The sequence below is a fragment of the Bacillus rossius genome, chromosome 16 (genome assembly GCF_032445375.1).
Source record: "Bacillus rossius redtenbacheri isolate Brsri chromosome 16, Brsri_v3, whole genome shotgun sequence".
In the NCBI taxonomy this organism is placed as follows: Eukaryota; Metazoa; Arthropoda; class Insecta; order Phasmatodea; family Bacillidae; genus Bacillus; species Bacillus rossius.
Genome location: NC_086343.1, coordinates 8,155,119 through 8,181,933, shown reverse-complemented (window position 1 = coordinate 8,181,933; position 26,815 = coordinate 8,155,119). Strand labels below are relative to the sequence as shown.

The following is a 26,815-nucleotide window of genomic DNA, read 5'->3' as shown; positions in this document are numbered from 1 at the left end:
CGGGGTTAGTTATTTTTATATATTTTTTTTCTCGCTTTTATCGGAGCCGTTTCAGTATATATTTTAAAATGTAAGACTGCTAATCAGATTCGATAGTCGACATAGCTGCCCCGGCAGCGATTTCTAGAGGTAGGTGCGAAAACTACATTTGCTTCGCTTCTAGAAATGTAGTTGAAAATACAGTTTGCGTGTATGTATGTATGTATGTATGTATGTATGTATGTATGTATGTATGTATGTATGTATGTGTGTGTGCATGTGCATGTATGTGTGTATATATAACGCTCGGCATTATTTAAAGGAATTCTACATTCGATTAGGTGTCCGAGTTTCGTATAGTGTATTTGCCCAAGTGTTTTTTCAATATTAGAAGACGTGAATTTGCTCGTTTACCGAGGTTGGTTGTTACACATCTCTGGCAAGTACTGTAAGACTCGTTAACATGTTTTATTTTAGTTAACTTAAAATTGGAATCTAGGTCTAGTCTATGACAATAAATTAGTTGCAAGTGTAGGCATATTTGTATTCTGTGGCATTTCAGGTGGAGGGAGATATTATATTCAGCTTCTCCCCCCCCCCCTCACAACCCTGTTTTCACTAACCCAATCCTTTTGGCTACGCTTTAAGGTAAAGGGACGCGATAGAAAACCTACTATTTACAGACCCCGAATACGATGCCAGAATAATCTGCGTTCGTGATCCCCCACCCACCCCACCTTTCCCATTCGCACCCCTCCCCCTTCACACCCCCTTACCGCCACCCCTCTCCCTCAAACCCCCCTCCACCCTTCTTCACCCCCTCCACGCTTCTTCACCCTCCACCCTTCTTCACCCCCTCGACCCTTCTCCCCTCCATCCTTATTCACCCCATCCATCCTTATTCACCCCCTCCATCCTTATTCACCCCCTCCACCCTTCTTCACCCCCTCCACCCTTCTTCATCCCCTCCACTCTTCTTCATCCCCTCCACCCTTCTTCACCCCCTCCACCCTTCTTCACCCCCTCCACCCTTCTCCCCTCCATTCTTCTTCACCCCCTCCACTGGTCTCTTCCCCTCCTCATCCATTCTCCCCTCCCACCAGCCTTTCCTCCTTCGTTCTCCCCTTCCACCTGCCTCTTCTCCTTATCCCCTTCCAACAGCCTCCCCCCACCTCATTCTCCACCACCCCCACCTCATTCTCCACCACCCCCTCCTCATTCTCCGTTTCCCCATCACCATCCTCCGTTTTCCCCTCTCTCCCTCTACCCTTTCCCCCTCTCCCTTTCAACTATCTTTCACTCTCCCTGGCTTAAAAAAAGGGGGCGTGATCCGCACGGAGCCCCAGATGTAACGAAACAAAAAAGTTAAAAACGATTTAGATGATTATGAATTTGAACTGTTGGTGAGTTCCGCTAGACAGCGTCTTCTGTCGCCGGTAGGACATGTTGGACCATAGAACAGGGAGGGAGATACAGAAGTGCAATTCTTTCAGTGGAAAATGAAACCAAGTTTTGAGCTACACCTGACGCTACCTGTCGGGTAGGCCCGTAACTGCTAGCTGAAACAACTCGGGTGGGAGATTAAAATCCAAAGTGTTAGATTTGTAATTTAACTAAATTAATCTTCTATACGACTAATTGCTTAGCAAAGGAAATTTAATTTTCCTAACCTAACTAAAACTAAGTGTATTTGTTTGGGAAGGGTCTGGGTTAGGTAAGACTCTAGGTGTTGCGTCCCCGGCCGAAGCCTTTATGTCTAATCATGCTGGGTTTCAGCCATGCAGCGGAAATGGCGTCAACAATCCCCTCCTAGCACATGATGCACATGACCTTCTCTGCATGGTTAAAAACCCGCATGTTTAGAGCGTATAGGGCTTGCCCTGAGACGCACTTAGAGTCTTCCCTACCTAGACCCCTCCCTTACACACATAGTTTTAACTTAGGTTAGGAAAAAAAAATACCACTTATTTAAATGTGAGATGCTGCCAGCCTGTATCAGGATGGCTGTAAAAAAAACAACATAAATTACACTTTAATTAATGACGCCGTCCGTCTTGCTGCATACAGTCTTTAAAACAACAGTATCTATAGCGTTGGCGGCGGCCGGTCGTGACGTCACAGGGTGCGCTCCGACAGTGGTGAAAGGTACAGACAGGGCTGGGATCCGGTCTTAAATCAGGGCCAAGGAGCTACGACGTCTAATTAGTTCCTTTTTTTTTTTATAATTTATTTCCTAGGCGAAGTTAGTTTTTCGTACGTCTGGGTGGTCGTCGCAAAAATGAAAGTTTTGGTTGGGTCAGGTGAGTTGACATCTCGCGGCGAACTTCGGATACGATCTGGACTGATCATGGATCGGTGAATATTTATATTTCCCGACATATCTCTTGTGAGCGTAAATCGTGTGCCAGTAGCCTGATCTAGGCATCGGTTGACAAGCGCCCTCGTGCGTAGCATTGCGATGTAAACACAGGTGGCGCGCCAGACACTTCTCCTCCCCCCCTCCTTTGCTCCTCCCCTACCCTCACCCCGACGTACTACAAGCCCCTTCCACTATTTTTTACTGCCCCCATTTTACGTCGCCACTTCCCGGTTTTTTCCCTTTGTGCCGTGCAGTTCGCCAGAGCAATCGAGCCGTAGGGAACAATGCATTAGGTAAGGAGTAGATGCACTCTGTTCAGGATAACATGAACCTTTGACAGGTGCTTGTTTTGACAGTATTCTAATAAAATAAAAAATAAAAAAATAAACAGCCATTTTACTGCTACTTGAATGTATGTTGTGTTTTTGTCAATTATGTCACCATATTTACACCGTATTACGCCACTTAACTGATGACTAGATATTTTTCATACTTAATTAAGGTTTCATATACTTTTGTAACTTAAAAATTCACATTAAAAACTTCATAATAAAGATCCAAATAATGGACAAACATGACTACTATAATGTTCTTTTGTCTCCTACCTGGCAGCAATTATGTACTTGTACTTTTTCCTTTAAATATTGATTTTTGCCATTTTTTTTATATACTTACAGATATTATTTCTAGAACAATGTTATACTTTATTTTGTATTTATATTAATTGCTCTTTTAACTTTAACTGTATAAAAACTAATATAAGTTTTCTTAAGTTACTTTTTATTTGTTGTATTTTGATTAATGAAAACATTTTAAAAATTGTAACAATTTATATTTTAGCCTGACGCCAAACGTATTCGCGAAATTTCCAGTTATCTATTTGTAAGTATGCTATACTTAAATTTAAAAAAAAATGTAAGTTTACCAAACATGGTGCACAAATTATTGAGTGAAAATAACTGTGGGCACTTAATGAATTTCAGCTTTCGTCTCAGGACTTGTAACAGTTCTCGATGGAAATTCTTTTTTTTTTCTTTTTTTTTTTTCCCTCCATCAGGAGGAAGGTCTTTATTTTTTTTCCTTAGTTGTCTTAATTTTTTTCTTCTTCTTTTGTTTCTTTGTACAAAAGTTCCATTGTGCGTGTGAAGTTTTTAAAAGACATAGGGGTGGGATGATTGCAGCTTTTTCATGCACGCACTTTTGTATACACTTATGTTCATCTTGGTAGGTTTACATTTCTCATGTGACCTGAAAACAAACAAAAAAATACAAACTTGGATACTCATAGAGAGTAAAAATGTCTAACTGCAGATTATAGTGCTACAGCACAGGATTCCTGCAGACAGGGGAAGTCTGGGAAACAGGGAAAACTCAGGGAATTTAAGATTGGTAACTTCAAAACCTGGAAAACACAGGGAAATTGACCAAATGTTAGGTACAAAACTGGATTATCAATTTTAAATACCAGCATGATCCTTTAATGTCTTAAAACCGGTCAGTATAATAATTGCAAATTCAAATATAGTTGAAAATCATTCTGTTTCATAAGAGAACAATAAAGGGATAAACTGTGTATTTATTTCATGTTTTGAAGCACAATCAAATGTTGATTGTTATCCATCTAGCCACAATAGGTAATGTATTTTTTCAAAATTTGATTAAATATTGTGGTTTTATTTTACTGACCGGCAGTGTTGTTTGTATAGCATTGATGGACGTAATGACAGTGCAAACAATGTAGTTGTGGGAAAAGATTTTATGGCCGTTTTAACATGTTAGGTGTGGTGAACAAAGCATTAATAGTTTCAGATATGTATGTTGTCCTGCAAGATAGGTTGATGCAGGAAATCAGTGTTTGGATGGACAGGGAAAAATCAGAGAAATGGTCTAGAGTTAGCATTTTGGAACCCTGGTGGATTCAAGGACAATGACAGTGAAAGGACTTTAATCTGGCGTGTCATGGACCATGGTCTTGCTGATTAGCTATTTCGCCGGATTACAGAACGGGAATACCAAAGAAAAATTAATGTAAAGTACAGTGGTATTTAAAACAAGTTGTAATAAACCATAGAAGAAAAAAATTAAGATGAGTATTGGTCTTCTTCAAAATTAAACACTCAAAAATAGGGCCTATGCCTGTAAAATTTAAAATAAAAACCTGCTAGAAAACAGGAAACACTGTACCGACATGAAAACTGTCAGTAGCGATAAACTCTGTGAACAAAAGAAAAACACCAGCCACGAAGCAGTGCAACGTGATGGCCAAGTGCAACAACCTGACCCACCCAAAAAAAAAAATTGAACGCAAGTGTCTTGATCGGCGTCAGATACAGAATGTTCCGAACCATAGCATTCCAGATTAAATACCTTTCACTTTAAAATTATTTTGTGTGTAAAATCATTTCCAATGAGTGAAAATATTCACACCGTTTAAAAATATTTATGTATATATTTTCATTTGCAACTGAAACTAAGCTTCTGAACAGTTTGGACACTTTGGTTTTTGTTGATGCGTAACGGCTAATAACTAAAGTAGAGAGCATCATCAGATTTGGTTCTCGTAAAGACGGAGGTTTTATTGTTTTCTATTAAATAATTAATTTTAAAGTTAGGAGTTTTTCGTAATAACGATGCGTGTGGGTATTCATAGATTCGTGTAGTTTTATATAGAAAATTATGTAGTAGATGGTAACTTGTAAGTTGCCATAGAGGTGTCGGAGAGGCGGGAATAAAGTTGTACCATTTTGTGTGGCGTAACTGGTGATCAGGGCTGGCGAAAGCCAAAGTCTCGAACTGTCATGCCCTCCGTCATCGCCACCAACAACAACAGCAGCAACAACAACAACAACAACAACAACAGCTGCAGCAGTAGCAGCAGCAGCAGTAGCAGTAGCAGCCACAACAGCAGCAGCAACGTCAATAACAACAACAACAACAACAATAACAACAACAACAGCGGCAGCACCAAGACCTCGACCCCGCTGGCGGCGAGCAAGCGGCTCCCTGCGGCCCCCGCCCCCCTCCCCGCCCCCGCGCTCGAGCCCTGCCCCACCCCGCCCCCCGTGGCGGGGGCCAGCGCCCCGGAGCCGCCCGCCAGCGCCGCCGCGGGGGATGAGCCCCCGGAGAAGGGGCTGTCGCCCCAGAAGGACCCCGCCGCCACCGGCAAGAGCAAGAAGGTCGGGGGCCCCACCGCCGTGCATCTCGTCTTGCCGCATGACTTGCCTCAGATGTGCTGGAGACCGGCCCCGGACAGCGGCGAGACTAACAAGAGGTTTATAAATAAATAGTTTAATTATGTATCTCCTCACCTGGTGGCTAACATTTATAACTTCTGTTTGGATACATGCAGGGGCTTAGCCAGGGGGGGGGGGTTATGGGTTCAAACCCCCCCCCCCCCCCCACCCCGGCCTTAGCATCAATTCTTTAATTAATTTCTTATTCATCACTCAAACAAATTTCATATTAAAATTAATAAAATTTTTACCATTACAATATTTAAATTCAAGTATCGAAAACTGCTAAAATAGCACTATTTTACACCTTAAAACCCCCGGAAACACCGCTTTAATACGGCGGAAGGGGGGGGGGGGGCATGCTTCTTAACACCCCCCATACCCAAATCCTGGCTGCGCCACTGGATACATGAAACACTAGTCTAATTTTTACTGTAAATTTGTATAACAATAATAAGAAAGATTTTACAAGCAGAAAGTGAATTTTTTTTATTATTTTCATTTAGTTGGCACTGTAATTTTCAAAGAAATACAGTTTTGATATCGGGCACATCATCTGCCATCTAAATCAACTGATGTAAACAACCTCAGGTTTTCGGGCCAAAAATATCGAAGCTGTCCGGTATGAACCTCCAGCACATTTGTTTTCATTGTGCATGCGTGCATTTGTGTGCTCATTTGCATGTGTGTGTGTCAAGTTTTTCTTTGTATGAATAAATATTGTAGTGTGTGGCCTGTAGGTATTGTCGATTGTGTTGTTCACTGTGTTATTTTATGCAGTTTGAAGTATGCTTTGACCGAGAAAGGCAGGTTGGGAGATAATATGTTTTAATGCTTCCGAATCTGTGTAGTCACCTAGATTTGTTGCTTTCATTTTCTTTTTAAGTATTGCTCCTGAGTGAAGCCTCTTGGAAAGTTTCAGTTGATCGAACTATTGAATACATACTAACGAGTTTAATGACTGTGACATTTTGTAGTTTTCCTGTTATGTTGTAAGTGTACACCGAATAATCCTCCAACAAAGTTGCTAGAGGTGTTATATGCAGTTCTTTCATTCTAATTTCTTACTCTTCTGAAACACTGTGGAAGTTGAACTTATAAGTCACCCAATAGTCTTTCCTTTTTTTTTTTCTACCACTGTCCATTTGACAGTTGTAAAATATATTTAATATATTCAGGATGTCTACAGATCATAAAAGTCACGAAACTTACCCAAAAATAAAGTAACTGAAGTACTGGTCATGAAAGTAATGAAAAAGTCCTTTAAATAAACAGCAACGTTGCTAGAAGTCATGAAAGTTTAATTTACAGCGGCCTTTTGCTAACTTGCATTTTGATTTTCAGCGTCTCACTTCAGTTTACAGTCGCATATTAAATAAAAATAATTCAAGAATGTCCACTTAAATCATTTGGAAATTATCTCTGTAAAGATTTTAGCTTTCCAATGTGAAAATCAGCTTGTTCCTGTGAATAGTAGATATATTTTGTATTATATTTAATTTTTCTTATTGAAGCGTGCAGTGATGTTATCCCAGGCAGAGAAAGCTTCATCCTATACTGGAGATACAATCAACAAACAATAATTAATCCTTTCTTGAAGGGATAACTGTAGAACCTATAAAGTTTCAAAGTATAAAATTGATTCAGAGAAAGATTTATTTCATCGGGTGCATATAAAAGGTTAACAAAGGAGATTAACTCCACAAAGATACAATCCACAACTTGATGAATGAAATAACAGTGGTTACAGTTCTTGCTCAAAGTGCGTAAGTGATGTGATATGGGTCTCGTAAAGCACCCGATAGATACGATACACAAGAAAAACATTGACCATAGAATATATTTTCTATTTTGCACACTTCACAAGTAAGCTTCATTTAAGAAAAAAATAATTATTGTAACAGAAGCTTTGCTTTGTGTTTTTAAGGGGGTTATCAAAAATCTTGGAGATAGCATGAATAGACAACCCCTAAGATGTGATAAGTTTGCATGTGTTTTTTACCTCCGCAATAGCCTGTCGTATATTGAGGAGGAAATCACAGTCAGTTTTTTTTTTCCTTTTCTTTTTGTTGTCCACTGATCTATTTGAATCTTGTCCTCTGTCAAATGTTAATGCTTTAAAATATTTTTTTTTAGTTTCGTAGCTAATTTCTGTTTCCATTTCTCTCATTTATGATATGATTTTTTTTTGCATTCAAAGTTTTTATTTGTGTGCCCTTCATTTTTTTCTTGGCCTTTATTGTTTTGTAGTTTATTGTGGGAGTTAGCATGTGACAGTGATCATACAGGTTTGTGTGATAATTTTACAAACTTGTGTGGGAATTCATGAGAGAAAATTTTTTTCGAACAAGTGCTTATATTCTTTATCATTTACTTGCTCTTCATTTCTCTCCTCCCCCCCCCCCTCCCCTTCCTCTACCATGCCATGTAATATTAGTCTTTTTTTTCTCCTGTTTGTGCTATGGCTTTGTAATCTAAATCTGCAAGAAACTTAAAATGTTTTTTTTTTTTCATTTACTACACACAAATAAAAATAACTAATTAATAAATGTATACATGTATATATGTGCACAATACTAGGTAGTCTCTTTTAAGAAAACTGTTCTGTTTTGTGATAGGATACTCTATTCCGGACTGTACACCAAACATGGATGTAAGATTGAAAGTTAGTAATAAAAAAAAACTTGTTGCTGTGAAAATTTCTAGCAAAACAATTGTTTAAAGTATATTTATTTTATGTCATAACAGTATTTTTGATATGCAAACATCTTGGCTCTCCGCGTTCAGCATTTAGTTTGAGTAATTTCGTGAAAATGGAACGTAAGTCAATAAACGTAAATGTGTCACAAAGATGACGGGCTCAAGTGTAGCAACATAACCCCGTGTATAGTCACTTTCATAAATGTTAGGGGACATACCAACCATTTTGATGTGCCATATGGAACTTTGTAATACCCTGGAATATATTTGGTAAACTAAAATAGTCATAGAAAAAGTAATTTCATATTTTAAAATACATAAGATATCTGGCATTACAATATTAAAATATATATTCTCCTTCTTAATTTCCGCGCTTTATGACTTCAAGGGACGTAGTTAAAATCTCGTACTTTTTTATTACCTTTTTAATAACATTATAATATGAAAAAATTATATAAAATGTTGAAACAGTTAGGGTTTGTTTGTAGGAAGTATTTACATACTGAGTTCAGTCATTTCAGCAAAAACAAATATACAAACTCATACTTAGTGTTATATTATGTGTTTTAAAATGTTTCCGTTTTTTTATTTTAGTAATGCCATGGAAGTATAACTTCTAACATGTGCATTAATTTTAGAGTATTAACTGTTGGTAAATTTAAAAAGATTGACAGTATTTTAATAAAATTCCTTGTCGAAAATCATGTGCAAAGCTGGGACTTAGGATTTTTTCAAGTCTTTTTTTTTCTTTCATTGAAGCCATTTCTGATAGTTTAAAATTTCCTGTTGTTTCGTGCTGCTATCTCCGCATAATGGTAGCAAGCAACGTTTATGATTCTGGCAGCGAATTCTAGCGGCGGGGGCAGAAATTGTTTGATTTGCGTCCAGAAATTTTTGTAATTGAGAAACTAATATTTTATTTTTCAGTGTATTTATGATGCTCTGCATTAATTTAAAAAATTCTGCATTAAATTTTGTTTCCGAGTTTAGTATTATCAGTTTGTTTGTAACATGAACAACATGAGAACACGAATCTGCTTGTTCCCGAGGTTATATATTTACACATCTCTGGTGAGAATTGGTTTGCTTTAATTTTATTATTATGCAGTTAATTGCTTAACAGAGCTACTAAACTAAGGAAGCTGATGACATCACACAGCAAAAATAATTTTATTAAATAATTTAAATATTAACATCAATACAGAAGCCTATAATAGTATATATAATTCAAATTTTGAGTTTACAATTGCACTATCTTTTAATGATTTCAGCTAATTTTTAATGTGTTTATTAGACAGTATCTTATGTTCATGGTCAGTTGAGTGGATTTCTAACAAGATTTTCTATGCTTGTGAGGTTGTTCGAAAATATTTTCTAAATGCAAGGTATTATATTAGTATATGAAAATTTTTTGTCCATAAATTTGTTTGATTTGTAACAATATGTTTAAGGTGTACTCTTCACTCACATCTATTATGACACTCCCATCAATACATTTGTGGAATTTAAATATATATTGTCTGTTATGGGATGTTAGCCTGTGAGTATTGGCTGAGATAGCAAAACAATTTTTATGCTTGTAAATCAGAAAACAAAATGCCTAACAGAATATAACAACCTGATACCTTTTTTAAGAAATGGTGTTACTAAATAAACAACATTGTTTGTTGCACTGTTTTAACTATAGTTTTCTATTAAAAAAACCTAATTTTTTAAATATTATTTCTTTTGAATACTTAATTAACATTGAGTATTACTCCGTGATTTTACCTAGAATTTCTTCAAAACATGAGGGAGGGAGAGAAAGAAAGAAAAAAGAAAGGAAGAGAAGGAAAGTAGTGGCAACAATTACATAATCATTGTACGACCTTCAGTGTGATACGTATGCTAGTTTGTGACCTGTTGCCATACCTCTGGAATGTTAATTTTTTTTATATCATGTTTTTAATGGATTACTTACACACTGGAAGAAATTATATATATATATATATATATATATATGTGTGTGTGTGTGTGTGTGTGTGTGTGTGTGTGTGTGTATATATATATATATATATATATATATATATATATATATATATATATATATATATATTACAAATTGGTGATTGTTATCGGTTACACTGTAAAAACTTGGGTACATGTGAACGATATAGGTGAAAATATTGCATCAAGGTTATTGTCAGTTTTTATGGTGAGTGATTAAGTGCTCAGTTTTTGAAACGGTGGAAAAGATGCTGATAGATCTTGCATTGTGTAATTTTAGTTTCCAGTGTAACTTTTGCGTAATGTTTCAGGCGTACTCGTTAGAGTTCCCTCAGGTGGAGGTAAGGTTGCTTTCAAGGACGATCGCAGTGAATCTCAGAGTACGTTGTACAGAGTTATTTGTGAGTGATTTGAAAAATGTTCCGTGTCACAATAACAAATAAATATATGCCGATCGCATTAACCATCTCACAGACAGCAAAAGTATATTAATGATATCAATAATAATAAAGTATGGATTTTTGTATTATTATTTTCATTATTGACCCATCTTTGGTACCTTAAGTGATCTACTAGTTTTGCCAATGCTAAATTATTATACTAATAACTTATGTTTTACTAGTATTTTTTAAGACTAATTTATACAAACATTGTTTAAAAACCTTTATTTTTCTTTGTATTAACATTGTAAATACATAGATTACGTTAATTTGATAATAAAAAAAACAAACATTTTAGTCTAAATAAAATCATTAAAAGTTTCATTGTTGCCTACCACTAAACATAGTAATTTCATGTTTATTAATTTTAAAAGTTTTGTTTTTGTTTTTTTATGTGATGTATGCTTTTAACAAACCTATCTTGCCTGGTTGAAAGTTTTGCATGTACATAGCAGATGATTAGGTTGATTTTACGAAACGTGGCATTACAGCTTTGGCATGAATTGCACAGTTTGCATTAGTTTACACTTAAAACACAAGTATGTAAGAATAATTTTGGTTGATGTGCATGAGTTGATTGTAACAGAGTAACATGAATTATTATTATTTACATTGATGTAAGCATATTTTTTTTAATATGGGAATTTTTATTTATGTACTATTATCATATCAACACTAGCCCATTAAATTAAGGGGAAAAAATTTATATATACATATTTTATATCAATTTTGGAATGAGCTATCTTCTTATTAGTTTGACATGCTGAAGATGTAATTTTGTATTAGGAAGGAGGGGGGTTGTAAGGTAATGTTTATGCAAATAAAAAATTTATTAGGGGATTTTGAATGCCTCAAGAAACATGCACGTGTATGCATTTTTGATTTTTTGGTGTATTATAATTATATTTTTGTGTGTTTCCCTAGTGCATTCCAGCTAAAAAGAAGATTTTTGACTTCCTGTTTAGTGTTTTTTTTTAATCAAGAAGTTAAAATGTAAAATTGCCTCTCTGAAGGCTCATTCTCACATACTGAGTTGGTTTATTTATTTTCTTGTCATTACAATTATTTGGAGGTGTTTTACCTGTAAATTACTTTGTATCCCTCCTGTGCATTTCTTGGTTCACAAATTTTCTCATCAGGTATTTACCAAGTGTTATTTTCATGCTGTTAAAGGTCAACATTATTAACACTTGCATAACTTCTTACCACTATCGGATAATATTTAGTAATCATCTTTTGAGAAAATTTGAGACAAAACACGAAATGTAAGAGAGGTATGGAAATAAGTTTACAAGAAAAACCTTTAAAAAAATAATAATAATAAATGAAATAAGTAATTTTGTAAGTGAGACCACGCCTTAAAGACACACGCACACGGTCAGTCCAAACTGTCAGTTCGGACCGCTCAGCCCGGATTGACGGTTTGGACCGAACTGAAGCCTTCCCCTCACACGATCAGTCTTGTGCTTGCTGTTGGGTGTTGGATGTGTCGTTTCATCGTGGAATATGGAAGAAGCTTTGGATGTTACAACTGCAGTTGCACTCGTAGCTGTAAAAAAAAGGAAAGAAAGAAAAAAAACGAGCAAAGTAACCAAATAGTATAAACAAAGATGTCTGCCACTATGTTCAGCTGAGGGACTGAGTGTTTGGACTGGCGAGATGCTGTTGTTCCCACACACTGCAGTTCCAACTGATAAGTCCAAACTGACAGTTTGGACTGATCGTATCTGTTGGGGGCCTTAAAAGGTAGTCAGTTGTTCAGTTGTTGAAAGAAATTGTCAGAAGTTGAATAAATCAATGTTCAGATTTACTGGAATGTAAGTAGTAGTTTCCAAAATTCAAATGGAATTTAGAAATTTGATTGTTTTAATTTTTTTTTTTTTTTTTTTTTTTTGTGGTTTGAAATTGGTTTTCTGTTGTACTAAACCATGTTTTCTGGTTTGTTTGTAACAGGACAAAGACGGGAGCAAAAAGAAAGGCCGTAACAAGGAAGGTGAGTTACAGTTTCCGCATCAGCTAATGTACTTTTAATTATGTTTTCTTCTGATGCATGTTCACTATAAATTCCAAACCTAGCCTTACGTATTTTTTTTCTATCATTTATTTCCCTTGACTTTTGTAAGGAAACATGCCCTCTTTAGATTAAAAGTGAAATGTCTCCTGCTAGCATAATTTAACCAGACACACTTCAGTCCTTCACCCGTGTTGTGAGCTCTTCAAAAATCAAAAATTACAGAAAAAAATTTTTTAAATATTTTTCATTCCTTTTACAAGGCATCACGTTATCTGTAAAACGTTCTCCTGACATCTTAAAAGATACTGTTGTGTTGCAAACACTAGGAACATATCACAAAGAGAAAATAACACACTGGAAAAAAATAATATTAACTCCAAGTTATTTCACAAATGGCTGTTAATGGGAAAAATGGTTTAACAAATCATCTTTAATTGTTAACTTTAAAAGATTTGTGCAATGGGAGTGCATGACTTGATGTAAGTTTTTGGACATACGCCATTGCTAAGAACTTTTTCTGTTGAAGAAAAACTAATAAATAAAATAAATAAATAAAAATAAATAATTGTTAATTAATTGTTAATAAAAAAAAATTAGCTCAAAAACTATACGTAGCCCCTAAAATTAAACAACTTGCAGCTTACATATCATGATGCATACTTGAAAAAAAAAATGCTTTAATGCCATATATTATTCAGTATTATTCAGGACCACATATTATTATTAGTATTATTATTATAAACTAGGCACTTTAAGGAAATAATAGGCCTAGATCTTTTATAAGAAATCATTTCAGGATTTTTCTGGAGTGATTTTATGAAACATTGGGAAACCAAAATCAGAATGCATGAAGCGATATTCGAACGTGGGTACCCCGAACAGCGAGTCCCAACCCTTTACCACTATGCCACCATGTTTGGTTCAGCAGTGGGTTTTGGGTCTGTACCAAATTTTTTTTTCCCCTATGTTCGAGATTTTGACAGTTTCCCTGTTGAGTTTGTTTCACTCCGGGGCAGTTTTGGCAGCGTGTCTCTTTAGCTGTCGGCCGGGAAGCTTTTAAAATTCTGTCACTTTTTGAAAGTGCTGTAGTTTGAATGCAGGTAGCCTAGTCGTTTGTGATTAAAACTCTGTGAAATCAACCTTAGTTGAAGCAAAAATCAGTTAACTGCTAACACTGGAAGAGGAATCTATAAAAATTCAGGTAAACAGGAGTATTCAAGTAAAAGTGTAGGCAAATTGATTTTAACGCATAACAATTTCACAGTATCGCGTGGTGATGTAACTAGTGTTCAACCATTTTTCAACCATGGCAGAAAAAACCATTTGGGTTCTCCCACATAATGAATAAAATTTTTTTTTTATAAGTTGATTGTAGCTACTGAGTCATTTATCTTGTGAACCCATTTTACACGAGTGGACATTTTCCCAGCGATTTGTGTCATTCTATCACAATTTGTATGACTATTAAATGAGTAATTTTGTTTTTGCCATTGGAAACATCTCTAATCTGCTTTAATAATACAGTAGGCTGTCTTAAATCTAGCACACTCTGTAATCCAGCAGGATTGATCCGCTCATATTTCAACATTTTCAGATGTTTTTGTGCGCCTTACCATCACTGTACTGTCCATGTTTTTAAGTTCATTTGGTGACGTCTTTTAAACATTAAGGCTCATATATTCATACAAAATTTTTCTTGCTGAAGAGAAGCTTGTTATATCTTGTTTTTAGTATCATTGTATTCTATGTCATAATTTTTTTTTTTGCATTCCTATTGAAACTGTATTGACGTTAGATGATCCTGGCAAAATTTCTAAAAAAGCATGGCATTCTCAAATACCGTATTGTTGTTCTATGGTATTAATTTTCTTGTCATTGCTGCAATATATTCAGATGGCTTTCTACAAAACTGGTCAGTTTCGTCTAATTAGTGCTTTTGAATGAAAAATAAGGAAAATACAATGGCTGTTACAATACTACTGCTGGTATCGGAAATCGGCAGATAGTCAGCTCTTGGCAGATACCAAGGTATCGAAGGTATCAGAAGCAAAATATTCTTAAAATTTAAATTTTTTTGAGAATACTTGGTTTGCTAATTTTTGATAGTTTTAAAAATATTTTAAGCTGTATTTAATTATTTTAAGTACATTTTTTAAGGAAAATAATAAAAACCAATGACTTAGACTCTTGTTTAACTGCAAGTAAGTAGAAATAAATATGTTTACTAGTGATGTATTGGTTTAATCATTTTAGTTTCAGTACCAGCAGATATTCCCAATTTTCTGGCTTTCCAACGTAATCGTTTCTAACCAATACTTAAACTCATACACATGAATAAAGTATAGTTAATTTTAACCATTTAGGTACTGCCCATTTATTCTACTTACCTGTTTATATTTCTGTTTGCATTTTTTGCTTCAATTTTTTTGTAATTTAAGGCTATACTTAAATACTGTGTTTATTAATTAGTCAAAGGCATAATGTGTATTGTGCTATGCTTAAATTGTATGATGTAAAATACTTTTTTGTCAACAAAATATCCTTCTAATAAAGATTTTTTTTATTTCTTAGAAATATTGAATTTTTGGAGACTTCAACTGTGATTATTTATGAAAGTATTAAATATGTTTTGTATTGGATATCAAATTTGTTAAAGAAAATATATAGGTAATTTAATCTATCAGTTTTTATCCTTATCAACTATCACTAATGTTTACCTAAAAAAATTAATGATTCACAATTTTCAATAAATTTGCATTTATTTTAGATTTAGAGAGAAAAAATTACATTCTCAAACATATTGATAAAACAAAAATCATGTATCAACTACTTATAAATAAGTGTTGCTGGCAATTATATATGTTGATTGTAGCAATGTGGTGTCGGAGTATCGGTATCGGATAAGAGGGCATCAGAACAGCCCTACAGAATATCAATAAATGTGTTCAGAGCTACACAAATGTTGCCAAACTTTTCTTCTTTCGTAAATGTTATTTAGGTATCAAGTGAATCTGTGAAACCTATCCACTGTTATGTTCCATTCGCTGGACAAATGAGCATGTTAAGTCTTTAGTGTGCCAAAATTTCCATTTCTGCCCCTTTCCACCTTGAGCAGTGCTGGTGAATTAAACATGTTTGTCTGTTTTCGCATCAATAAGAAATTTTCTTTTTCAAAAAATAATATATACAGTAAGTTTATGTTAGTTTTGATTTCAAAATCAACGTTAATTCCAAGATTATATTTTGCTGAAGAAGGGATGGAAGGTGATGTCTCAACTCCTTTATTTTCCTGTTCCTCCTTTCAAATGTGTGTCCTCGAGACTGTCGCGAAAAATACAGTCGATGATGTGGAATGTTCTTCTCTTCTCAGTACATGTCCTTGAAGCATGCGATACTTTTGCCGGACAATTAGTGAAGGTGAACTCGTCTCGACCCAATGGCTGTACAGATAGTCATGAAGTTTGGGATAGCTCTCATTAGAACCGACTTACCCTTCCGAATTCGCAATTTTGTTTGGTCACGTGGTGTCCGTGCCGGGCTCCGATAATTTGCTTTTTTTTTGGGGGGGGGGGGGGGGGGAGTCAATTAGCAGGATCGCTGGAGAGATGGAGGTAAAGTATTTTAAGTTTTTGTTGTTTGTAAGTGCACTGGTGTGTGTGATCACGTAGGCATGGCTTGTGTGAGGCACCGCTGATTACGTGCACAGTTATTTTAGTGGAACTTGAGTGCAAATGTATGTCGCAGTGGTGGTAATGCTTTGGTGAAAATATCACACTGTTCGACACACTGTTGTTTTTTTAATATTGGCTGTTTGTTAATGTAAATGCGATGGCCATGTCCCGATGTCAAGAGTAAAAATTTATCTATGCAGTGCTACCAACTGCGAGGCACAACCATCAGTAAATACATTCATGCAGACAGTAAAACACGCATAAAGCAAACACGTTGAAAATTACACCAAATAATAGTCACCCTAGTGCACATGCATAGTGGCAGAAAGGGGCAATCGTGTTTTTCCGTGCCCATGGCCACACGGTGCGTGAAGTTGCTGGATTTGCCTGTGTGCGTCTACAAACAGTGTTGTATTACGCTTGGCCATAAAACACGGCGTCAGAATTATGGTCGGAAAAATATCCTGGCTGAGAGGGACAGAGACTCGTTTCACGGCTTGTGAATCAAAATCGCTTCCAAACCCGACAGGAATTGCTGCAGTCGGTGGATGAAGGTCCACCCCGACCTGTTAGCGAGAGAAATTGCAACAGGAACTGCATGCAATGAACATTTGGAGTCGGTAACCTCTTTTAAGAGGCCGTTGCTCACACTGGCACATAAAGCTGCACATCTTCAGTGGGCTGTGTATAAATCATCTAATGTGGACAGCAGCTGACTTGCAGAACGTAATGTGGTCTGGCGAATCGCGTTCTTGCCTGTGTTCCCGTGACGCACGTCGTAGAGTTCACCGGAGGCCAGATGAAGTATTTCATCCTGAACGTTTGCAAGATCAGATTCAAGCCGTAGGTGAGACTGTGATGTTTTGGGGGTGTTTTTTTTTCGCATCATGGATTGAGCCTGCACACAGCGGTGACCACCAACAGGAACTAATGTTTATTTAAGCATTCTGGATGATCAGGCGTTGGCTTTCAGTCAACATCTGCAAGATGAGTACACCCCGATTTTTCAAGATGACAATGGCAGAGTTCATCGGCCTGGAAGCATATGCGACTGGTTTTATGAACACTCCCCCACCCTGTTACATCTTGATTGGCCTGCAAAATCACCTGACTTGAACCCCGTTGAAAATCTGTGGGACGTGTTGGAACAGCGGGTAAAACACCGACATCAGCATCCTCGCAGTTTGGTGGAATCGCGCGATCAAATCCTCAGCGAGTGGCTTAACCCAGATGCAACGCACTATCACAACCTTGTGGGCTCACTTCCTAACAGAATCCAGGTGGTTATCGAGTCCAGAGGCGGAGTGACACTATATTAAATGATGCCTGTAATGATTTCTCCAGGGTAGCTAATTTTTTTCCCGGTAAGCTTGTAATCTACAAAATAATTAAAAGGCCTTTATTGTAAAGATTCAATCCATCAATAATATAATTAAAAAAGTGGTTGTCTGTAAAGTCGGTTTACGGACCATAGTTTAATGTGACGTCATAACAAGACATTGATGAAATGATTGCATTCTTTTATGAATTAAAGTGAATCATTTTTATTGAATTATCACTATTTTGTATGGATACAAAGAAGAAGTGAAATGAAATCTACAATTTAATTGATAAATTTACTTTTATTTGCACTCATTAATTCAAATATGTTTATTACTTTAACGAACAGATTATTTTAACTATAACTTTTATACAATTTGCTATTTAACTTCTTCCAATCTGTGTTATCCTGTTAAGGATAGGACGATGATAGGAAAAGTAGGAAACGAATGGGAGTGTTTCAAGTATAATGTGCCTCGAAAAAGTCAAATTGATGGTTGTTCTAATTGAGTGGAAGAGAGATAGATGCGGCGCAAGCGTACAATGAGCGTAATGGGACAATGTGTGCAACAGGACAATGTGCGTAACAGGACAATGAGTCATCCTTTTTCGTGCGTGCAGCCGGCGTTCTTTGATTTATTAGACGTCATGTCAAAATTACACAGCTTTGTAAATCACTTAATTTTAAAATACTAAATCATATTTAAGGATTAATATTAATGTTTAGTACTTTACAAAAATTTACTTTCCAATTACATGAGCTACATTAGTGAGATTTATTGCCTAAATTCTAATGCACACAATATTTGAGATGTGTAATTTAGTTTCTCCTGTTTCCGTAATAAGTAAAAAAACACTGTAGTTCCATAATTGATTGTTTAGTTCATTGATAATCACGGAAAATTTGTAACGCTTGGCAGTTCTACCTGTGGCAACCTTATGAATGTCGAAGCTAGTATTTGTTATTTTTAGCATTTTACTGAAGCAACCAATCAGTAAAGTAGATAATGTGTGCACCATTGGGCTGTAGTTTATTCTCTTGTCATAAAACTGCTCAAGAATTCAGGAAAGCACAACAGAGAGAAGTGCCAAAGAACATAATAACAAGATAAACCAACTTAACACACACTACACCCCAGCCAACACACAAATACCTTATGTGAGGATTTAGATGAAATATTTGCATTCCTTAAATTACCAGGCTTATTGGTTACGTTAGTATGCATCACAATCATATTTTATCACTATAAGGTGAGGCGCAAATTGAGCCGCGGGATGACGAAGAGAAGCAGAAATTCTGCGCAGGGAGAGCAAAAGTTGCAACGGCAGTTCTGCATGACTGCGACGTTGTGTGCAATGAATGCATTTTACATATATTGAATCTTTACAAAGTTCAGAATTTGATTTCGATCTTCTCGGAAGATGAAATAATTGCAACATTATAGCATGAAAAACTTCAGAAAAGGAAGTTATTTAAATAAAAGTAAGACTCGTGGAGAAATCATTATCAAAGACAAATTATCTAATGAAAATATAAGAACAATTGCCTGATAACCCATGAACCATTTTCTGAGTAGCATTGTTTTAATCAGTATTGTTAAGGTTAAAAACTAGAAAAACATAAAGATCAATACAAAAATTAAAAGTAAGAGAAAAAATTAAAGTTATGTATAAAGTAAAGGTGAACACTGATAAAATAATGTTGTTAACTTTTCAGTTTGCAGAAAACCGAGTTTTAAGTTAACTAATATTCTTCTCAGCCGTCAGATGGAACGTTTGGAAACAGAACTCTGCACTGCGAGCAGGTCGCAGTCACTAGTGAAAACTGTAGCACGAGCTCAGACCTTGGCTGAGACTGAGTCACTTTCCGCTGCACACGAACGTTAATTGTTGTATTTATTTCTGTGTTTCGCGGAAACTCACGGTGACTCACCTCACCTCACCGCGTCTCAACGTGCGTCCGGCGTAACTCTGTGAAAAGCACAGCCAAGTCATTATTGAATTTTTAGATTGGAAATATTGCACCTATTTTAAAATTAACGATCTTTAACTGTAATTTCTCTGCATTGCCATAAAAGAGGTTTCTTCAAGCAAAGGTTCCGTGGGTTAGGAAAATGACCAACTACCCCCTGTAGGTTGAAAGTAGTTGTTGGGTGTGCGGGTAGAGGTCTCTCACCGCCTCGTGGGTCGAAGCAGCAGCCTGCGACAGCCCCTCACAGAATGCTACCTTGCTTCTCGTAAGTTGAGGTCGCCGGCCTGAAGTCTGTGGTGTGTGCTCATGCTGCCTTCAGCCAGTCATGGGCTGGTGCAGTGGACTGTCCCCCCGTCTCGCGGCAATATCTTCCATGACTCTGTGGCTTGTGGTTTTGGTGTCCTGTTAGCAGTGGTGGATCTGGGTTGGGGAGGCCAACTAGCCCGGACCACCTCAATCAGTCTCTTGTTGGAGAATGGACCTGTAGAATTTCCTTTATAAATTAGGTTACTTAAGTTAAGTAGATTTCAAAGAAATACTACCTATTGCGGCCGTTACCATGGTACGACTTCCGGAAAATTTTTATATAGTTTTTTCGTTGGTTTAAGGCATTTTTTGATGGAAGACAGTCGATAGAGTGATGAACAATGAAGCGGAAGGCCTACATCTTTAAAAACCAATGAAAAATATTGACAGAATTTGGGATCAGGTGCGTTCAGATCACCGGTTGACTGGTCAGTACGATTGAGGAAGAGTTGAATTTTTACCCACACCACCGTTTATCAGATTTTGACCTATGAATTGGGGATAAGAAAAATCTGTGCAAAAATTTTTTCAAAAAACCTTTTGCAGGACCAAAAGATTTAAAAACATTCCTGTAGCTCCTCAGCCTCCTCATTCGTCTGACTTGAGTCATTGCGACTTTTTTACTCTTCCTGAGATTGAAAATTCACACCTCGAGGGACGTCATTTAGGGACACTCAGTAACATTCAAACGGCTGTAACCGACCAGCTGAAGCTATTCTAGTATCCGAGTTCCAGCGCTGCTGTGAGGATTGGAAGAACCATCGAGTCTCATTACTTAGTTTACACGCCTCGTAAAAGTTGGGGAGAGCAGGGTCTTACAATGTTACAAGATTTATATTACCAATACTTACATTTTAATTTTATCAAAATTGACTCTAGTTAGATTCACCGAGCTTAAAATACAAATCCCTTTGCACAGAGTAAAAAAAAAATGGATATAACTACATACTGTGGAAATAGAAGTTTATTTAGTGGCAGCTGGATTGCCTCGTTAGATTTGTGTTCATTCATCACATAATAATATTAATATTAAATTCTCACTTGTGAAACTACCCCTAAGTTCCATTATATTTCACAAATTTAGTACAACCTAAAAACAATTCAAATTATATAAATCTTAACTGGTCAAACTAAGTTTTAAAAATTAATATCTTTTTATAGCATATTCCTTTTTTTTAAAAAAACAACACTCTTGTTATCATGTGGAATGTGTGTTAATGAGTGATTACTTTTTATTTTAAATACATATCTTTGAAGGGTTTTAAAAGGGTGGTCTCATGAACTGTGATTAAGACTTGATGGTTTAAATTTTCTAAAAAGAATTTTTTTATTATTTATATGTATTTTTCTTTGCCAGATTATAATTTATAAGTGGTTAATATAATTTAAAAAAAATTAATTTAAAATGTGATAATATGGAATTATTTTGAAGTAATTACACATCAGTGATTTATTTTTGTTTCGTTGTTTAGGTGAGTTGTATCATATTTCAAATATTAAATTTTTTTTTGCCTTCAGAGTTCATAAAAAAAAATAGAAATTAAATAACCAAAATGTGCAGTTTTGGTGGTGGTGGGTTGGCTGTTTGCCAAAAGTAACTTATGTTTCTGTGTGTTGGTTTTTTGCATTCTGTCCACACTTGATTGCATCTCCCAACTTGTGCCGCTGCAATTCGTGCTGGTAAGTGCCGATGCCTCTTCTCTGCTCCTCCTGCATGCCCATGCCTTCGCAAGCATGCGCGGACGAAGGTGTCGCTCTTCCCTCGCTCTCTCTCTCTCTCTCTCTCTCTCTCTCTGTTATCTCCGCTCCAACCTGCATGTCCCCTGGCTGCTTCTCCGCCCCTCACCCCGTCGTCAGATTGGGCTTCCTGTGTGTCTGTTAAGCCTGTCGTGTGCTTGGTGTGACATGTGTCCGCGTAAGGGGCGCCGCTGGAAAGCGGGGAATAAATTTTGGTTTTTCCATCTTTGGTTTTTCGTCATTAGAAACGTGCAAACACAACATCACTGGAGGGAACTTTCGAAAGGATTTAGCAGTGGCCGGTAGAAATGAATCGTCCTGGCATTTATATTATGGAGTGTGATATTCGGAAACCACGTAAGATTGAAATTAAGACGGGATGGATACGGAATTTGAAACCCTTGTTCCTTCATGTGAGTGTCCCGATATTTTTTTTTTTACAGTCGCGCCATTTTGCATCGTGCATTTTGCCATCGATGCAAGCAGGCAGTGATGGCAAAGTTTGGATGCACAGACTTTTAATTTTTTCTAGTAATTGAGCGCAAAAAGCGTGTTACTCAGTTTTCAGCAGGAAGAGTTAAAATATATTTATGCGATCCACCGGGTCTGGGGGGGGGGGGGGGGGGGGGGGGGGAAAGGAAAAGTCGTGGAGGTTGGAATCGGTCTGTGAATGTCGGGGATTTTACTTTGACATGCTGGTAAAGTCATGGAAATTCTCTAGTAATAATCATTTGAGGGGAAAATTCCATTCTCTGATCTGTTATCACTCAGATTGTGAGAGCATTTTTTTTCAAATGGCATTTTAGTGTATACGTAAAATGGTGAATGTGAGGTTCTGTTTTAAATAAAGAAACTGGAGAGATAACTATGATTGATGAAGGAGGCTGGATTTTCTTTATTTCTTTCAGACAATTGCAACAGCTCAATTATTTAGAGAGAGAAAATAGTCAGGGAAATTTGAAATTTTTGTCAGGGAAGTCAGGGAAATTTTATTACAAATTTGTGTGGGCATACTCATTCCAATATAAACATTTTCACTTTTTTTAAATCAATATTTAGCTTGTCATGAACTAATGGATGCTTTTTTTTTATATAATAATAAAATAATATCCTGCATCACACCTACCCATTGATTTTTCTGTCTTGCAATAACTGCCCGTAGTTTCCCTACATATAAGTTATAGAATGCATATCTGTAACCCTTTATCATGTGTAAAACCAGAAATACGGATTCAGGGTGAACTTGTTGAGTTTGTGGCTATCTTCACGACCTGGGCTTTCCATGAAAAATATCCAGAATGGCCTGCAGTTACCTGTGGGATCAACGTTTGGACAGTTGGTAATATGTAATAGTACGTTAATGGCAATATGTAGGCTAGTTCCCAAGTGCTGAAGTCACAAAGTTTGATAACAGACTGATTTAACAGTTACTGGGAACTCAAGATTCGTAAATTGATCAAGGGGTGTGTGTCGTAATTCTTTTCCCTTTGGATCACGTTGTGTACTTAAAATTTTTCCCTGAAGTTATAGAGAGCTACAAACTTTAAATTGTTTCTCCTGGAAACTTTGCATTTTTCACTTGCACCAACTTAGCAGCTAGCCCAATCCAAATGTCGACTTGTCTTGGAATTTTGGGAGGAAGGCCATTCGGTGATGTAAGAACATTGAAATATGCAGATGATAAAGAGAGTCTTCAGTATCCTACATGTAAAATTTAAACATTAGTAGTGAAGTTGCAACCCCTTCTAGGTACCTAATTGTAGTGTGATTATTTCAGCTCACTGTAAACATTGTAGGATTGTGTACGTTTGTAAGCTGCTTAAGGCTAGTTTACACTACATTAAAATTTGCATGCAAATCACAAAGATATCACTTTCTGCGAAAATGTGTTACTCTAAATCCTTTTTTTTTCTATGTACACATTGTATCAGTAGAAAAATTTTCCTTCTTATGTAGGTATTGCAAGTTTGGATAGTTCTTCCCATATAAAGAAACTATTTCCTTGAAATGAAACTTAATTTTTAAAAGACAGTAAAATTTTCAAAACCTGTTTTTGTAGTAGAATTTCTCAAATTTTCAGACTGCTTGTAATCAGGTCACTCACTATTAATTCCTCATTGTAGTCTGCAGGCCTTTTCAAAAGTAGTAATTTTCAGCTACAAATATGCTATAGGAATTGTGTGTTTTCTGTTTGAGAACATAAAAAAATATATAGTACAGGAGTTTCATCTATCATAAATGGTAGTTTGACTGACTGGCATTTTGAATGTGAAAACGTGACAGTTTATTTCCCACTTTATAAAAAACTTACCTTCTAACTATGGAACCAATTACAAAAAAGTTTTAGTGAACACATAGCAAACACAATAGAATTAAAAAAAAAATATCAGAATTGTAACATTGTATATATTTGGAAAATTTTTTATAAATGATCAAAAAGAATATTACACAATTCAGAAAGTTTGTATTGTAATTACACTCATTCCTAGTATTTTTTTTCCTATTTTTAGTAAGTACAGGTATGTGTCTTAACACTATTATGATCTTGGGAGTTTTTTTTTTTTTTTTTTTTTTTTTTTTTTACAGTGCTTAACGTATATTTGAAATTTTTGAACAACTGTGAAGTGGTCAAGTAAAATGGCAAAGCTTTGTTTGCTTATTGTTTATAAAATGCATGTGTGTTTTCTTCATCAATACAAGAAATGATACAATTATTTGCAGTTCACTGTGTGCAACATGTAGCTTGAAAACTTTTTGGCTCATTGCCAAAAAGTAATAATTATAGTTATTCCTTTGCAATGTAATATTTTGGGGCTTGTTCGTGCTGGTTATGAGGGTTGAAATCGGTGAACAAATACGCCATTTTGTTGAGTGGTAGAAACCTACAATGTTCAATAAGAATTGAACACTGTTAAATTAAGGATAATCTTAGGAGAGGATTCAACTAGCAAATTAAAAAAATAATAATAATGTCACAAAATTGTTTGGTATTGAGCCAATATATTTCCTGTGCTAGACATGATTTAAGCTTTTAATAGGTTCATCAAAAATAAAGCAAACTTACTTACTTTCTTATTTAATAGCTAGGGAAAAGATTTTATGGTTTAATTACAGGTCAATTTCGAGATTTCTGTGTTAGTTGTTTTTATTTTTATACATGGTCTTCATTCATGAAGATATTTTTAGACTAATTTAGACCATCATTTTTGGTATAAATTTCATGTAAAATTTACTATGGTAAAAGATTAAATTTTTGTAATTTGAGTAAAGTTTTGTTCAAATTTTTGGTTGATGTTATGATTTTTAGTAGCTTTTCTGTGCTAGATTATGTATTAACTGGCATTTCGGTATTTTCCATACTTTTTGGTTTTATTGCAATTAACCATATAATCTTGCCCCTTTAGTAGGTTTTCCCCCAAATAATGCCATGCATCAATAAAAGGTAAAGTCATTTGTCAATATATGAGAACCATGAACAATGTCTTGTGTAAATCAAAACAGAACAAATCTTTTAATTTATATTATTGATTTTTTTTTGTGTGTAGTTCTGACATCGGATGCATATTATTTTGAGATCGATGTTTGGCTATCTGTATGTATGTATGTGTGTGCACGTGTGTGGTTTTTTTTTTTTGTACCTGAAGGTAGGTCAGCAAAATATTTCTTTCAATTGTAATAAGCAAAAAAGTATGAACTTATCTGCCTTAACTTCCATAACAAACCACAAGACAAGATTTGTGAAAATTTAATTATCGACATAAAAAAAATGGTGTTTTAGTATATCAAGTAAAATGAATAGATGATGTCGATCTATTTATTGCTGCCCTGAAAACAGTGTTTAGGTTCGTGAGGTCACATTCCTGTGTGAAAATATTTGGTACGTTTCTTCAGTTTTTTTTATTATTTCTGGCTTTGTAATGAAATGTGAATGCTAACACATATACTAAGGTAAGTCTAAGGAGCATTTTATACAATGTTTCGTACACCAATAGTCTGTGTGACTTGTCTCAATTTTGATGGTTCTTAAAAAAAAAGTACCAATGGTCTAAATATTCTCCTACCACTTTTATTCTGTGAACATTGTTTGTAAACAACTCATAGTTCCTATACAAACACCATGTGTTGCTTTGCAAGCTACAGTTAGATAATAGCTAAAACTAGTACTACTTTTGATACTGTCAAATTTAAGACCTGTTATATGACACTGCCTGTTGTACTTTATTTGTTAGAACTTTTTCGGTGAGAGTTTGCTAGTGTATTACTACTATTAGTGCTATGGAAAGAATGTGTTTCTATTCCTAGCCGTGGATTTTGCTGTTTAACATCCTTTTCACATGCTTGGTTTTTAATGTTTTTATCGTTCAGAGGGTGTCTGCAGGTCACAAAAAAAATCATGGAAGTCACGAAAAAGTAACGGAAATGAAGGAAACGTCAAGAAAGAAACGATAAAGAAAGTCTCGAATTAACATTGTTTTATGTTACGAAACTTATGATTTCCAGTAGCCTTTTGGTAACTTGGATTTTGTTTTTTGACCTCCGACTTCAGATGCAGTATGTAAATTTAATGTAAATAGTTGGAGCCTCTCTGATTAAATCATGTGGAAACTATCTCTGAAAAGGTTTCATCTTTCTAACATAAAAGTTGGCACATTCCTGTAAGTAGTAGATCTACAGTATTTTGTATTACATTTGATCACGTGCAAAAATTATCCTGTTGATGTATGAAAAGTAGTGAGAAAATTTTATTAAATGTCTTGAAAAAGTTCTGAGATTGGTTCACCAAGTATGTGCAGACACCCTGATCCAGAACAGTCTTTGCCGTGTCTGAGTTCTCTGACAGGGCTCGCACTTGTTGATGTACAAGTGGCTTGAGGTACGAGTCAGTGTTAGAGCAACGCCGTCTCTACTCTTGGTTTAGTACCCATTATCTGCGCTCTAGAAGCTGCGCGGAGTTGCTCGCTCGTTTTCCGCACTCGTGTGCTTGCGACGTGGTCGTCCATTCCGGTATTGGCTCCGGCTTTTAGAGTCCACTGCAGCTGCAATCGCTAAGGCACCTTGAAAAAAGATAGAAAGAGCGAAGGCATCTGAAAGTTTCTGC

At 35.9% G+C, this 26,815-nt stretch overlaps 1 protein-coding gene across 6 annotated transcripts in view; it reads left to right on the top strand.

The window, feature by feature from the left end:
• The window catches only part of LOC134540432 (uncharacterized), a 202,815-nt gene that overhangs the window by 149,581 nt on the left and 26,419 nt on the right, over positions 1 to 26,815 (top strand). For 4 of the 6 annotated variants that reach the window (XM_063383181.1, XM_063383178.1, XM_063383179.1 and 1 more), the window contains 2 exons: positions 5,107 to 5,514; positions 12,651 to 12,690. In XM_063383181.1, the coding sequence (XP_063239251.1) occupies positions 5,107 to 5,514; positions 12,651 to 12,690 (448 nt within the window). The remainder of the gene's footprint in view (positions 1 to 5,106; positions 5,515 to 12,650; positions 12,691 to 26,815) is intronic. The other 2 variants (XM_063383183.1, XM_063383182.1) reach the window with 1 other exon arrangement.